Genomic DNA, 16169 nt, shown 5'->3' on the forward strand with positions numbered 1-16169 from the left:
TTGTTCAATATTAAAGCTGGGTGATGGGTACACAGGGGTTTGTTCCGTTACAATATTCTCCCAACTTTTGTGTATTTGAAAAATTCTGTAAGATCAAGCAAAAAAAACCACGTTTGTGCTTGCACTGGGCTTCAAGAGATCATCTAGCATTCAACACTGAGCTTCCCTCCCCACCCTCTCTTCGTCTGATTGAACCTCAGCTGCAGAAAGGCCGGGGCTGCCCAGGACAGACGAGACAGTCGCTCCAGAGCATGGGGACTTAAACCCCTTCTGTTGGCGTTTAAGTCCCCAGAGCCTCCTGAGCTTGGCCCCCGAGTTTCTCTGAGATGTCCGTTCTCCTCTCAGCTGCTTTTTCTCCAGGTCCACCAGAACCTTGCCGTCTGTTGCTCCCCCCAACACACACCGCACCTGTGCCCCTGTGGGTTAGAATCCAAGACTCACGGACAGGAGGGAGCTCGGGACTTGCTGACTGCTACCTGCACACGGAGGGGGCCAAGGGTGAACGGCAGGGCTTTCTGCCACTGTGGGCTGGCCGTTTGGTATCAGGTCCCCCACCCATTCCTTCACCCCTATTAAAATCTATGCTGGGAACTGGGACTGCGGCGACACACACGTCTCCTGCCCTCGTGGGATCTACATTCTATTGGGTGGGTAATCACAAATACAGTGGTAATGTTTTTCAAACATTGGGAAAAATTAAACAGGGTGTGGTGTCTGTGAGAACATGGAGATGCTTTAGATCTGGTCATTAGGGAAAACCTACGAAAGCAGCATTTGACCTGAGTCCTGAATGACAAGGAGCCAGCCATGCGAAAACCTGGGGACGAAGAACCAGGGATTGCAAAAGCCTCAGATGGACATGTTCAAGAATGGGAAGACTGAAGCTGAGTGAACTGTAGCCGAGGACGAGGTAAATGGAGTACCCATCCCGGTCTGGAACAACAGCTAAAACTTCCCACAGCCCCCGGGGGAACGGGCACGGACACCACCTGCAGGAGCTGGAACCGTTGATTTAAAGTCACACAGCACCTCGCACCTCTCAAACGCCTGAAAGGTTCTAACGGAAAAGGACTGTATTCCTTTAAAATCGTCACACTGATACGCTTTGACTAGAAACTACAAGACCAGTGAGAGAACAAGGGCTTTGTCTGCCCAATGCTGCATTCCCAACATCTGGGTTTCCTGTGACTGGCAGGCAACAAGGCCATTTAAACCGAACAAATGCTCCAGTTAGCAGTAAGCAGTGACAGAATGGCTGTCAATGGCATTGGAAACAGGAAGGTTTCACACATAGACCATCATTAACAGGTTTGGAATATCAGTGTTTTCATTAAACCTGCATATAAACATCCTGCGTATATGTAAGCTCCAAATAACTGATTTTTGCTATAAATTGTTAAAACGAGACATGGTTGAAAACTATCACTGGGTTTCTGCTGCTCACATGACTCATTCCCTCTACCACAATCCCTTTGCTATAACAAAGTGTCTCCAATTTTAAAGGCCTTGAATTAAGGATCAGACCTGGGTTCAATACCAGGGTTGCCGCTTAGGAGCAGTCACGTGGCCTCAGGCAAATCCACATTCCTTTGCAATGGTGTCTTTTGCTAAAAGGGGCCTGTTATCTGTTCTTGCCTGAAGCATAACACTGTTGCCAAGATGTGAGAAACTGAAGAGATACTTTTTGTTTTTGAAAGGGACTGGAGCTGATGAGGGCCCCAAAGCCTTTGTCTACTTGCATTTTAAAAAATCAAACCCCACACACCTCGATCTTTTACAACCTTAGCAACTAAAAAAATTCACGTCCTGTTTACCTGTCAGATTCCAGCACTGAGCAGTGACCCACAGAACTCTCTGCGTGGGTTCCTCCTGGCCCCACCTCCCTGCCAGCGTTCGCCGACAAGGGGCCCTTTGCCCCTTCCTTCCTGCACCAGGTTTCACAGGTAAGCCCTCCCACCCCACAGAACCAGCGAACACACCGCTACATTTCAGTTTATTTTGCACATAATGAAAACAACCAACTGACTAAGCAGTTTCAGAACTGTTAATGTTCATTAATCAAGAAATAAACCAAGTCAGAAGGCCAACATTTCAATTCCTCCAAAACACATTTTGCAGGTACAACAGAAATTCCTAACACATGCAACTCGGGCTGGTTTTGAAACACAGAGAGCCTAAGCAAGAAGGGTGAGCACTGAATGTCTGGACGGGTCAGACCAGGGGGAGCCAAGCTCCCGGAAGCTGGGCTGTACCGGCCGGTCATTCACGCACTTGCCCAGTGGGGTTTCCCGCAGCACCTCCACAGGTCAGGCTCCAGCTCAGATTCTATACAGGAAGTTCCCATTGTCGTCAAAGAACTCTCGCCCCTGCTGCACTACTTTGCTGCTGAAGTTCTGGCCACCTCGTTCTCCTGCCGCCAGCTCCTCCAGCTTGACCGCACTCGGCGATCCGGCACAGTCGGTTTTCCCGGTGGCCCCGCAGTCCAAGGTGGGACGCTTCTGCAGCTCTCCCCGATGACCTCCAGCTGCAGCCACGGGCGCAAAGCTCTCCTTCGCCAGGCTGTGGATCCCGCTGTTCCTTCTCTTCTGTCTGCTCGGTGGGTCTGTACTGTGAGTATTCGGTTCCACCACCTTCAAAGCTGTGCTGTGACCCTGGCCTTGGGATGAGGCTTCACCTCCTGACGCAGAGTGGCACGTGGGAAGCAGTTTCCAGGTTTCCCCAGAGCCCGGAAGCTGGTGGAGCGCGTGGGCAAGCCCAGCTTTCTTAAGGACTTTCTGATCCTGCTTCAGTTTCTGCTCCAATGTGGGAACAAACTTGCTCCTTAAAACCCTTCTGATCACATCGGTGCTCACATCAAAGCCTTCCGCCAACCTGGGGACTGACCAGGATTCTGCAAATTCCTTATGTAAGTACCTACAGGAAAACAAAGCAGTTTTTCAAATGGTCAAGTCTTGTATCAGAATAGCTGACTGATGATATTAGTGGTAACTACACGAGAAGAGGAGCTGAACACGCAGGCTATGCTCCATCCCACATGCCGACAGCAACACCCAGCTGCTGTTCGATCACTTTATTTCGCACTGACTGACCACCTCCCACTGCACAGCCGCCCCCGTGAACCCTGGTGACTGCGTGAAGACCGTCTTTCCCTTCAAAGAAGGTACAGTCTGGGGGCCAAGATGGATATGTTAACACAGAACAACACTGTGATGGGTCTCAGCACAGGACGCTGTGAGAGCTCCCACGACGGAGACCCAAGAACAGGCTGGCCCAACCCGGGCAGCGTGGCCCAGGAGCTGCTCTGGGAAGTTGATGTTAGAGCTGGTCTCAAAGAATGTAAAGGAGTTAGTGAGCCGGTGGGGGGTGGGGTGGGTGGGGGGAGGAAGGACAGACCAAAAATACTGATGGCAGAGCGAGCATGTGAAACGCACAGAACACCATCTTCGTGGGGAATAACTCATCCGACAGCAAGGGCAGGAGCAGGATCACGCCGTGCTTAGGAGTCTGGAGTTCATCCCAGAGCAACAGCAAACCAAGGAAAGCTTTTAAGGGGCGGAATGCCACGAGCAAACTTTCATTTTGAAGCCCAATCCAGTCCTTCAGTGGCAAGACTAGAGGCGGAAAGTTCGAGCAAGAGGCTATCAGAATAATCCAGACAGGGTGGACCGAGGTGGTGGCAGTGAGAGAGGAGGAGACAAGAGACCTGAGAAGTATTTTAGGAGGGCCACGTGGGAGAACGTGGTAAGTGAGGAAGGAGGCTGAGACCAGGATTTTAGCTTGGCTGACTTGCGGGCTCATTCAGGGTTACAGCAAAATCAGGAGCTGGATTAAACTGTCGGGAACAGTGATGGATTCTATCTTGTACACGCTGAGTTGGAGGAACCTGTGTGGCATCCAAACGGAGGCATCCGGTGCACAGCTGGGGGTCAGGAGAAAAACACGGACTGAAGATGATGGCTTTGGAAGTCATAAGCCAACAGCAAAGGTGGTTGAAGCCGTGTGGGTGGGTGGCTGCCCTTAGGCAGGGAAATATGCAGAGTGAGAAAAAATGACTGAACACAGCTCTAAAGAAAACAGCAACATTTAACCAACAGGGGGAAGCAGGGGTGTTCAGGAAGGAAAGAGAAAAGCAGCTCTAGAAATAGAGGCAAGTGGTACCAGGGTGAAGGGAGAAAAGAATTTAAAAAATGGGCATAACCATGAAAGCCCCCAGAGCTCTGGTTCTTAGAGTAAGAACGTCCTGATTTACTATCTAGTGTTTTAATGTTGTGAGGTCTGCAGCTGACTACTTTAAAATTTCAGCAAAATGAACCGTGTCACAACATTAAAAAATTTTAAATCAGGATGACGGGTGTATGGCAGTTCATCCCATTACTTTGCCATAAGGAACCATAAATGAGCCCTGGCCCGGAGGTCAGTCAGCAAGAGCGGGCCCCAGGCGCCAAGGCTGCGGTCTGGTCAGGGCACATGCCAGCGACCAGTGAATGCACAAAACGTGGGACAACAAACTGATGTTCCTTTTGTCCCTTCTTCTCTTGCTCTAAAAAAAAAAACAAAACAAACAAAAAACAAACAAACAAAAAACCCCCAACAACAACAGAAGGAGAAGGAATGAATAAGAAAAAGAAATCTGAGCTCCGCCCAGTGCGGCTCGGTGGATCGAGTGCCCGCCCCGGAACTGAAAGATCGCGGTTCCGTTTCCAGTCGGGGCGCATTCCTGGGACGCCAGCCAGTAGGGGCCGCGCGAGAGGCAACGCAATGTTGTTATTATCTCCCCTACACCGATGTTTCTCTTTCTCACTCCCTTCCCCCTCCTCTGAAATAAATGAAATCTTTAAGAAATCTGAAATGCTAATAAAAGAACGTAGGAAAACCACACGATCTGGCCCAGTATCCCTCCCTCCCCAGCACAGCAGATCCAGACACCGGGGGTCTTACCGGATCTGCTCCATGGCTTCCCTCGTCAGAGTCCTGGGTGGGGCACCTGGCGCCTCCATTTGCCTCCGAATTTTCTGGAACCGAATGGCCTTTTTCTGTCGTCTCAGGGCGCTGGAGAAGAGAACCAATGGCAGAAGCCATGCGTGGGAGCTAGCTGGGTGGCTGAAGAGTCTCGGGCTAAATCACGGAGCGCTAGGCCTCCTCCTCGTTCACCGCCCCAGAAACCTAACGCCTAGAACTTGGGCTAACGGACTCCCTACACGGGTGATGAAACTCGTCACTGGTGAAGGGACCCGTGGTCCCGAAGGAGCTGAATACCTGCCCCTGCGTCTCTGACCGGAATAAGAAACACGGGCCGCTGCAGAGGCAACGGCTGGACGCCCGGCGCCCAGGAGACGCGGCCTGGATCGCCGGGGCCGGAGACCCTCCTTCAGGCCGAGGGCCCGGAAAGGAGCTGGTACCTCTCCACCTCCTGCAGCTCCCGCTCCTCCGGCTCCCAGTAGGTATCGTGATCCGGCTCGCGGCCCATAGAGCCTGGGCCTGCCACCCCTCGGGTCGCGAGGCCACAGCGAGCGACGACAGCGCGGGCACGCCCGGCGAGCGCGAGGCCCAGACCACCCGCCATGTCACCAGAACCCCCTGCAGCCCGAAATGCGGACCAGCGAGGCCAGACGGCGGAACCGGAAGTGCAGGGGCTGGAAGGAAGGGGGGGCCTGGGGGGGGAGGACAGGGGGCGGGGCACGTCCCTCCAGCTTCCGGCGGAAGGGGGACCCTGGGCTTAGAGAGCTGCACCGCCCACCCGTCCCTGCTGTAAGTACGGGTAGAGCTTTGCTGGTAGGCGAGAGTCTGAATGAGGTGGAGGGCGATCCTGCAAAACGGCATAAACTTTAATAAAAAGACGGGTTCAGCTGCCGAGGGCCAACCCTTCCCCACAACGGCGGCCCAGGCCGGCCAGTCTCCCCGACGGCGGGAGGGCGTCCCCAAGGCGGTCTTCTGGCGGCGACAGCCCCGTGCCTTGGGCACTCGGCTCCTCTGGGGAAACGAACTCCTTGTCTCCCGAATCAACTGCAGCCCCGGGCCGCACCAGGGTCCAGACCCATCAGCTAGCGATAAATCCAGGCTCAGGTGTGAAGGGCGGAGGTGAGTGCAAGGCCGGCCCTGGCGCCTGTCTTCGTTGTTTGGTCTTCCCTGGTCCGGAAATACTCTTGCGGTATCGAGGAATTCTTGGTGTCTTTGTGTTTGTGTCTTATGCAAACTGAGTTCCTGGCCAGGGCTTTTCAGACTCAAGCTTGGTGGCAGTCTTTTCACTGGGCAGCGCTCGAAGGCCCTTTGCCCCTTAGGAAAGCTGAAGGGCTCTCCCGCAGAGCTTGAGTGCTGGGCTTCCTTCCTGCATTTACCTGTGGTGGCTGATGTCCAGGGCCGCAGTGGCACTCTGCATCAGGGGTGCGGAGGCACGGCAGAGGGGGAGGTCCTGGGCCTTGGCTGCTTGGTGTCCACACTGGACGATGGAGGGCAAGGTGCATTCAGTCCACGGGCTACTTACCACTCTTTCCCGTTGCAGAAAGTAGCCCTGCCTTGGGGTTAAACAGGATGGCACTGATCCTGCCATGGCTCTGTTTATGGCTTCTAGCCTCCTGCTGGCTTGGCCTTCTGCAGTGGAAACATGGGGCCCCCTGAGTTGCTTGCTACTTACGACTCTTTCCCAACTGTCGCTCAATGGCCAACACAGAGGAATGGCACCCTGTGCTTCCCTCCAGCATCTTTCCCACACTGTATTGTCATCGGTGTGTTTGCTTGTCCATTTCCCTGTTGTGTTTGTGGAGTGCTGGGACTGTTTCTGCCATTTCCACCACCAGGCTCCAGCACAGAGGAGGCGGCAGATGGCTCCACTGCCTCCCACGTTCCCGCGCTGCTGGAGATGCTGCATTATATTTGGGAGCATCCCAGCTGGAATCCCTGCTGGTGGGAACTCAGTGACCAAAGCTAGTTTTGCATACTTACGGCTATCGGGCCTGACTCTGGGAATGGGAAAACAGCGCTCGTCAGATTTATTTGTTGACAATGACCAGGGGCCAAAGGCAGCCGGATCTCTTGTCCAGTTGACGTTCTGGCTTTACCCTGCACCACCCTGGCTCCAGCCAGCCTTCTCTCCCTCCCTCCTTCCTTCCGTCCTTTCTCCTTTTGGATGAAAGCGGGATCACACAGCATTTCTAATGGCTGCCTAGTACTCTCATGTATGAGTGTGTTTATGACGTTCAGTAGTTTTCAACCTCTTATCCCCATTGAAAGATGGGGTTCAGCAAGTCACGTGCACAGTGGGCACACAGCGGGCACCTGGCACCCAGTGGTGGTGGTGTCCTTGGCACATCAGAACAGTCCCCCGCTCTCTCAGTCACTGCAGCAGGCCTGGGGCACAGGACGGGCAGGCAGCCCCTGAGACCCACTGCTTTCCCCCCGCCCCGCAGGACCCAGCAGAGGAGAATGTATTCACTGCACCGCACACTTCCGCTTCCAAGACTGGAAATGCGTGCCAGCCTGTGGCGAGGGCTACTGCCCTCAGGAGATGCGGGGTTTGCTCCACAAGGTGTGCCGGAGGTACGTGCCCGTCAGATGGTCTTCCTGGCTCAGACCGACACTGCCAGTGCCCGCAAAGAGGTGGCAGGGGGACCGAGTCTCTTAGCCCTTCCCCAGCAGCTGGGGGACGGGTGTGCAGCATTTTACCACTGCGTTGGGTGTGGTAGGCACACCGGAACCCTTTGCAGAGGAACCCCTTTGCACTGCAACCCCTTTGCAGAGGAGGACTTGCCAAGGGCACAAGTTAGCAGGCAACTTTCATTCCTTGGTTCACTTAAGGAGTATTTGTGGAGCTCCTACTGTGTGCCAGGCACTGCGTAGCTGGGACAGGGCAGGAAACAGATCCCGGGGGACCTGCCTGGAAGGGCTCACACCCCAGTAACAGACTCCACGGGGGCTCCCACCTGCACCGTCAGTCAGGGCGCAGGCGTGCTGCTGGGAAAGAAGGAGGCGGGGACCAGACCCGAGCGCTGCGCAGAGCCACTGGCTGGGAGGACAGGTTAGACTCAAGCCCCAGGGCAGCATGGGCCAGCTCCTTCGATAAAGGGGCCTGGTGGTCTGTAGTCTCTACTTTGCCGGCCACTCGGTCTTGGTCACAGCTCCTCAACCCCAGCACCGTGAAAGCAGACACAGACACCCTGCACATACACGAGTGTGAGCTGGCCCGAGAGCCTGAGGGTGCCCACCCTCCCCTGGGGTCACAGTGCCCTGGGTCCCATCTCTGGGCCAGGACTGGAAGGGTGCCTCCCTCTCCCTCGCCCCAGGGGACAGGCCAGTGTCACCACAAAGGAGGCTTAGCCTGGTGGACGCAGCAGCTGTCCCCAGGCAGGTCCAGAACCAGGTATGTCACATCCCTGGGTGGGGCCTTGTCCTGAGCCCCAACATTGCTTGAGGGTGTCCAGGTGAGCCCAGTGGAGTCCCAGAGACACGGCGTCCGCTGGTCCCAGTGCGCTACCACTCCGGGCGCACTCCCTCAATCGGGCTGTGAGTGTCTCCCCCCTCCCAGCACCGCAGTGCAGCCAGACAGGAGGCTGGACTTGCAGACGCTTGGCCAGGGTTTCAGTCCACTGTGGGGGACACAGTCCTAGCGAGGGGGCACAGGTCAAGAAGGGAGGGCCTCTGGCACGTGAGGCGATGGGAAGCCGTGTCCCCACGCAGGTGCGACGAGAGCTGCCTGAGCTGCGAAGGCTCCAGCAGGAACTGTGGCCGGTGTAAGACGGCTCCACGCGGCTGGGGACCTCGAGCGTCGCCAACCACACCTGCAGCAACGGTGAGCTCCAGCTGTGGGACGGGTGTGCGCGTCAGGTCCAAAGGGAAAGGGAAGGAAAACACTGGGAAGGCGGCCCCGCCCCGCCCACAGCTGACCACCCAGGGTCCCCTCCAGCCTTCCTCCTTTCCAGTGAGGCCTCTCACATTGATCAGACACACATCCCGGCCACGACCCAGCTGCTGCGGGTCGGTTTGTGGAGCGACTCTCAAAAATGACTTTGTTTTTGTGCTGTCTCCGCTCTCAAGCCATCACCCCCAGGTGGCCTGTGTGCCGTGACTTCCGTTAGGAGAGGCCTGACTTTGGGGGTCAAGTCGGGAGGCCTGAAGGGTCTCCGCCTCACAGAGCCCACGGGTCTCCCAGGGCAGACCCCTGTCTGTGCCAGGGGAGGGGGGGAGCCCCGCTTCTCTCAGTAGATTGGGAGACGAGGGCGGGGTGTGAACACAGCAGCTCAGAGGAGACCGAGGACCAATCAGGGGAGTCCTGCCGCGGCCCAGAAGCTCCCTCTGTCGGGGTCACGTGCTCAGGTTATGCGTCCGGCCCAGGAAAGTGAGATGGCCACAGGAGGCTTTCCAGGTCCCACAGATGGCAACGCATTCTCAAAAGCCAAGGGGAGGGCCGCTCTGCGTGGCTCTGCCCTGTCCCTGCCCTGTCCCTGCCCCTTCTAGCCCCACCACCCCCACCACCGTCTCCCTGGTTGGCGTCCCTCTGTCTGGACAGAGGCGCACTGAGGCGGAGCTGGCACAGCCCAGGTGCGGTGCTCACAGGCCAGCTACCCCCCACCCCACCCCCACCCCGTCCCCTCTGTCGTCCTCCCTCTCCCAGACTCAGTGGGAGCCCCTGCGTGCCACGTGCCGCCTCTGCCGCAGCGGGCTCACCACATGTCACTGGGATGGCCCTGAGAGCAGCCCTGGCTGCCCCCCTCCCACTGTCTCTGTGGCCCCTGTCCCCTCACACCATTGGGACCGGCACAGTGGGATGGTTGGAACAATTAAACAGGCCCCCAAGCCTGACACGTGCCCCCTTTCTCTCCCGTTTCAGTGGCCCAGCTGACCAGACATTCTGCGAGATGATGAAGTCCATCCGCCTCTGGGAACGGAAGCACTTCATTCAGTTCTGCTGCCGCACGTGCCTCCTGGCTGGGTGGGGGCGCCTGGCCGCCCGTAGAGGGCAGGGCCGCTCCCGTCCGTCCATCGGTCCGTCCACCCGTCTCCGGACTGGGGGCCGGAGCCTGTTTCCGGGGCAGAGCCCTGCACCGACAGCTTTATCTCCCCGGGAGCGAGGTCCTTCGGCCTGAATCTCTGGGCACCCAGAGCCCGTGGGCGGGGGCGGGGGCGGGGCACGGCGCCTGCAGGGGCTGCCCCTGACCCAGCGCTGTCCTCTCCCACTCCGCTTGTACCCTCCGAATGGGGGTAACATTCGCCTTAGATTCTCCTGAGCTTGTACTTCTCTCCATTTTTGGCCCACGCCCCCTATGACTGTCTCTCGTCCTGCAGCTGGTCCCTGCGAGCTGGGGGGGGGCCCCCCCGCAGGTGTCGGTTGCGTCCACGCCTCCGAAGAAGAGACCCACAGAGCAAACACAGGGTTAGCCCTAAATTAATAAAACAGTTAACATCCCACAGCGAAGGAGCCTGCATTTCTCTCCAGGGTGCAGACACTAAACTAGGGTGCCAACCAGGGCGGGAAGTGGCTTTACTGTGGGGTTTCCGGATCTGTGCGGAGTCTTCTTGGGGGAGGTCTTTGAGCTCCCACGCATGCTGAGGTAACAAGGTCATGGGAAGGTCCCAGAGTTCCAGCCGGAGGGGCTCTCCCCTAACGTTGCCAGGTGTGACTTAATTAGGTTGCAGCTCATCTTTTTATGCACAGAGATTGAGATCCCCGCATGTGCTTTTTTTCCTGTGGCCTCTCTGCAGCGGCAGAAGCTTGTACTTGCCGGGGGTCTTTTGGCTGCAAACACAGGAAATGCAGCCACAAGAACTGACGGAGGAAAGAAACAAAAGTGGGACCCTGACCGGTGTGGCTCAGTGGGTTGGGCGTTGTCCCGCAAAGCGAAAGGTCGCCAGTTTGATTCCCGGTCAGGGCACATGCCCAGGTTGAGGGTTCCATCCCTGGTGGGGGACGCATCCAGGAGGCAACCAATCAATGTTTGTCTCTCACATCGATGTTTCTCTCTTTCTCTTCCTCCATCCCTGCCTCTCTCTAAAAGCAATGAAAAAATGTCCTCAGGTAAGAATAAAATTAAAAAAAAAAAAGATGGCCCAAATAAAATGCCTGTTTGCAAATGGCCCAACCTTAAGTGCATTCATCAGGACTCAGCTGGGGCAGGACATGTATATGGAGTTTGTGTTGTGTGACAGAATCATGGAGCACGTTCTCTAAATCTGTCCTGTCACGGACTGAGGCTCACAGGCGCAACATGACTGGCTTGGGCTGCAACTGGCCGGGCTGCCCCCTTCCGTGTGCCCAGGGAGGGAGGCAGGCTCTCTGTAGGGGGGAGAGTCACTTCTGCTGCTGGCCAGGCACAGCCACGGTGCATTCGGGTTCAACTAGGTTTATTCCCAGGGAGAGACATTTTTCTGACAAGGTCCCCAGGTTCATATCCCCATCCCTCCTAGGCCGCAAGGCATTCTGCCTTGTGAGTCCACAAAGGGCTGGGGAGAATCGTACTCTTTACAGAAGATACATCTTGGGAGGGGGGGCTGAACAGAGCTTTAAAAAAAGCAAAAGGGCAACATGGTGAAATGTGGCCAGCAGTATGGGTCCCTTGAACTTGAGGCTGGAGACGATCAGCCATTGTTTTGTTGTTGTTGTTGTTGTTGTTGTTGTTTTTAAGATGTATTTATTTTTAGAGAGAGGGAAAGGAAGGAGAGAAACATCAGTGAGAGGAACATTGATTGGTTGTCTCTCGCACGCCCCCTACTGGGGATTTATGGGCCCTGACGGAATCCAACTGGGGACCTTTAGGTCTGCAGGCCCGTGCTCCGTCCACTGAGCCACACCAGCCAGGGCATCCACTGCTTTTAAACCATTTGATGAACAATCAGGGCTAAGGAGGGCAATTCAAGGGGACTAAATGGTAACGGGAAAAGTACAATAAAGACACAAATAAAAGAAAAGAAAGAACAAGCAGGGCTGATGGCAGGTGATACACCAGAACTGTTCCCTGGCATCTTCAGGTTCTGCGCAGCCAGCGGGGAAGCAGCTGAGCGCTGGCCACCATGGGAAAGAGGAGCCTGCCCCGGCTCCTCTGCTCCTCTCCTTCCTTGAACCCAGTCCTTATCCTTCCTGGCTGGTTGTCCAAGGCCTTTCCTGACACCCCAGGCCCTGCGGTTTGTCCGGGCACAGAACAGCACCCCTAGATGGTGAGACGCTGAACACCCGTCTCATGTCCTGGGGTTCAGCTCCCACCACCCGAAGTTCCCATCCTCTTAGTAGGTAATGGCTATCCTAAGGGTGATCAGATGCCTCCTAGGCTTCCTGGTGATTGAACAGGCACTCAAGGACCCAGAGCAGAGAACACCTCATTGCCCCAAAACAGTGATTCTCAACCTGGGGTGGTTTTTGTCTGCTTGGGGACACTTGGCAATGTCGAGGTGTTTGGGGGTCACAGCTGGAGGAATGTACTGACATCTAGTGGGCTGAGGCCAGAGATGCTGCTCAGCCTCCTGAAATGCACAGGACAGCTCCCGCAATAAAGAATCATCCAGCTTCCAAATGTCAACTGTACCAAGTTGAGAAACTCTAGCCCAAAGAAATTAAATTAAAAAAACCTTTTCTCGACCTCATAGAGATACCCTAAAATTAATAAAACTTTCTAAGTTTGATTCATCTCTCAGATCCTGTGCTGAAGCAACAGAAACCGGTACAAATTTCCTTTCTAGAAGTAAAGAAACTTTTTTTTAAAATCCAGCCAGCCAAACGGCAAGTAAAACCAGCTCTGTGATCTAAGCCTGCCACCTGGTGGGCTCCTCTGGAATTAGGTGAAGTTTGGATATTTTTAACTTTTTTTTTTAACAATCACAAAACAAAATCATAGAAGAGTTGCATACATAGCACAAAGAAATTTTCTCGTGAACAATTTGAAAGAAAGTTACTGATATGATACCTTATTAACCCCTAAATATTTCAGGGGCTATTTCCTATAAACAAGGACCTTCTGCATAACCAATGGAATCAGGAAATTCCCTTTCATATATTACTACTGTCCAATCTGACTGGATCCAAATTTTGCCAGTTGTCTCAGGAATGCCCTTAGCAAAGTGATCCAGTTTAGACCACATTTGCATTTAGAATCACACTCTGCATTTAACCTTCATGTCTCTGGTCTTCTTCAATCCAGAACAGTTCCTCGACCTTTCTTTGACTTTCATGACCTTGAACCCTTTAAAGACTGAGGCTGTTATTGGTAGTTATCTGCAGACTGTCCCTCAGTGTGTTTGTCTGAAGTTTCCTGGAGTTTCTATCTAGTTCACGTGTCCTTACTTCTGTGAGGAATCTTACAGAAGTAGAAGTAGCCTAGGCCCTGGCCGGGTAGCTCAGCTGGTTAGAGCATCATTCCCACAGGCCAAGGTTGAGTGTCTTATCTCTGATCAGGGCACGTACAAGAAGCAGCCAATGAATGCACGAATAAGTGGAACAACATAGTGGATGTTTCTCTCCCCCCAACCAATTAATAAAATAAAATAAAAGGAACTAGTATAAAAATCGTAAAAAACGAAATAAAATTATCATTCTCAGATCGGAGGCTTTCGAAATAGTGTTCCTTTTCGGCACCGTGGCGGCAGCTAGCAGGTGGGCTCACTCTGTGCTCATTCGTTACTGTTCAGACTTCTGATTTGCGCAGTTTTCTGTAAATCCTGCCTCAGTATAAATATTTAATTTTAATTGTCAGGCCTAACCAGAAACTCGACCATGTCCGGTGCTTGGTCTGACGTGCCAGCCGGTGGGGCGGTCCCAGAGGTCTGGCCACGAGCGGGCGATCCATCCCCGGTTCTCACGTTGCAGCCCGGTGCCAAAGACCAGAACCCCTACGGGAATCTGAAGTCCTGGACCCACGGGTTGCCGCCCCTCCCGGGTGGAGTGAGGACCGTCGCAGCTTTCCGTTCACCTCCAAGTGCAATGGCACGTGAGAAATGTCCCACTCGTGTGCTTTAATATATTGCTTAACTAGCGGATACACATGTCTGGAATCTGGGTCCCTCCTGATCTTGATTCCAGACACGCTCCAGGGAAAGGAACCAGAACCAGGGACGTAGTCCAGGTGCGCCAGGATCTCAGAGGAGAATGAGATCGGGGGCGGGGCTCTTCGATTGCTTCGGCCTGGACGTTGAGCCGCGGGCGCGTGCATCGTGCGATTGGTGCTGCCTGGCGGGGGCGCGGGGCACGCCGGGAACGCCGGGACTTCTGGCTGGCGGGAGGCAGCCGGCGCGCGCGCACGGCGAGTAGGGGAGTACGGTGATCGGTGATCGAATCAGCCTATCAGAAGATGGCTTTAGGAAGGGCGTGAAGAGCAGCTTCTCTGCAGATGAGCCAATACAGCCTTGGCCTGAACTTTGCTCCCGTGGGGACCTTAGGGTCTCAGGAGGCGGCACTATTTTCTGCTTAGATTCCTTGCTGACAAAACCCCGTTCTTTTATTCAGTTTAAGAGTAACTGACCACTCTCGCTGCCTTGGCCCAGGGGGTCTCTGCCTCCTCCCCGAGCCTGCAGTGCCTGGAGTGTCGAGGATCCTGGTTTGGGTCCTTGACTTTGATGTAGCCCTTCCACCGCTGAATTGTGTGCTCTAACCTTGGCTGGGTTCACCTCTTTTCTTCTAGCAAGTAACACAATAATTATGTGCATAGTAGGCACGCCGGTGGGAACGATTTACCATTGTGTTTAAACCATTGACCTTCAACTCTGGATTGGAGCCGGGGGAGGTGAAGTAAGGAGAATGTCATGGTATGGTGACGCCACCCTGTGAGTTCCATGAATGCGACACTGTTGTCCACCGTGTATGAAAAAGGTGTGGACGCTTTCTATAAGCAAATCATGGTGTGAATTCCTGTTACGCCACTTAACTAGCCCCAGGGCCGTACAGAACCGTGTGAGGCACCTTACAGGTGTTCTCACAAGCGTTAGCTGCCAGTATCACTGCTGGTGAGTATCGCCATCAGCACCGCCCTTGGCCTTGTCGTCATCCCTGTCTTCCTGACCACCGCTGGACCGCAGGATTCGTGGCAGCGGGGTTTGAGCCTCTCTTGTCCCTCACTTTATGGGCCAGTGCCTTGCAGTGTTTGGCATAGGTGCTAGTAAACCCCTTCTGAAGGAATGGTAGCTTTGAGTCAAATTGCCAGGAAGTACTGCTAATGTGTTAAGATTCCCTTTAATTCTATTAGTACTTGATGGATTTATTTTTTTCTACTTCATAGGGTATAAAATTCCTGTCATTGAAAATCTGGGTGCGACTTAGACCAGTTTGATGGTATTGATTTTTCTGACAATGAAATCAGGAAACTGGATGGATTTCCTTTGTTGAGACTGAGGACATTACTGGTGAACAACAACAGAATAGGGTGTCTGCTAATGGGGAGTATTTTTCCCCCTAGTGTAAAAGTCACAGTTCCCTGAAGAAGCTGTAGTACCTGCTGCTGGCCACACATGCACACTTCCTCTTAAAATGAGAAAGGAGCCGCACTTTTCTCATACAGATCAGAGCTTGACTTGGCATTGATCTAGACTTACTTGTATCTATTCACAAATGTAGTCTACTTGAATGTATGTTCACGGTAAGCTTCTAATTTAAATTAAACACATGCTGCCCTGGCTGGTGCGGGTCAGTGGATTGGGTGCCAGCCTGCAAACCAAAGGGTCACCAGTTCGATTCCCAGTCAGGGCACCTGCCTAGGTTGCAGGCCAAGTCCCCAGTAGGGGGCACACGAGAGGCAACCACACAGTGATGTTTCCCTCTTTCTTCTTCCTTGTCCCTCTCTAAAAATAAATAAATAAAATTTTTAAAAATCAATCATTTAATTAAATTAAACACATGCTGGTTTGTACACATTTGGCATTAGGCATATTTCTCGGGCATTAACCATTCCCTGTGCGCTAGGTGGTGGGTGTGTGTGTCTTGCGCCTGCGCTGTGAGTGCAGCGTCGCTGGGGTTTCTATGCCGCCTGCGCAGAAGCAAGGCCTGGAGTCGGTTCTGCGCAGGAGCTGCTCCTTTCCTTGGGTGTCACTGGGCACTGTGGTGGTGGGGGAGGGCCCAGACCACTTTTAGAAGGCATGGGCTCCCAAAATCATGCTGCTTCCGTCCCTCGGCCTGTGACCTTGGCCAGGTTTCCTCCTTGTGCCTCTTTCACGTGGGTAAGGGGGGGAGGGGTTGGAAGACAACTCTCTGAAGTTCTTCCCAC

General features: G+C 54.1%; 1 protein-coding gene and 2 long non-coding RNA genes across 6 annotated transcripts in view; 1 reads left to right on the plus strand and 2 right to left on the minus strand.

The window, feature by feature from the left end:
• The window catches only part of LOC118497577, a 25511-nt gene extending 13529 nt beyond the window's left edge, over window positions 1-11982 (plus strand). The window contains exon 3 of the long non-coding RNA XR_004900110.1: window positions 11971-11982. This is a non-coding gene — a long non-coding RNA (uncharacterized LOC118497577). The remainder of the gene's footprint in view (window positions 1-11970) is intronic.
• On the minus strand, window positions 1977-5572 carry LOC114488537 (neugrin-like). 4 transcript variants are annotated; one of them, XM_028502231.2, is made up of 3 exons: window positions 5400-5572; window positions 4939-5049; window positions 1977-2913 (listed from the first exon to the last, which is right to left on the minus strand). In XM_028502231.2, exons 1-3 carry the CDS (start codon window positions 5561-5563, stop codon window positions 2319-2321), a joined length of 870 nt encoding a protein of 289 aa, XP_028358032.1. In that variant the 5' UTR covers window positions 5564-5572; the 3' UTR covers window positions 1977-2318. The 4 variants fall into 4 exon arrangements, 1 of the variants encoding a protein (XP_028358032.1); XR_004900098.1 differs by lacking the exon at window positions 1977-2913 and adding an exon at window positions 2920-3326 and having other exon boundaries at window positions 4939-5572; XR_004900097.1 differs by lacking the exon at window positions 1977-2913 and adding an exon at window positions 3367-3611 and having other exon boundaries at window positions 4939-5572.
• Window positions 5810-7022, minus strand: LOC118497574. Its single transcript, XR_004900106.1, has 2 exons — window positions 6940-7022; window positions 5810-6588 (listed from the first exon to the last, which is right to left on the minus strand). It is a non-coding gene; the product is annotated as an uncharacterized LOC118497574 (long non-coding RNA).
• Window positions 11983-16169: the final 4187 nt, after the last annotated feature.

Source organism: Phyllostomus discolor, chromosome 12, assembly GCF_004126475.2.
Source record: "Phyllostomus discolor isolate MPI-MPIP mPhyDis1 chromosome 12, mPhyDis1.pri.v3, whole genome shotgun sequence".
Lineage (NCBI taxonomy): Eukaryota > Metazoa > Chordata > Mammalia > Chiroptera > Phyllostomidae > Phyllostomus > Phyllostomus discolor.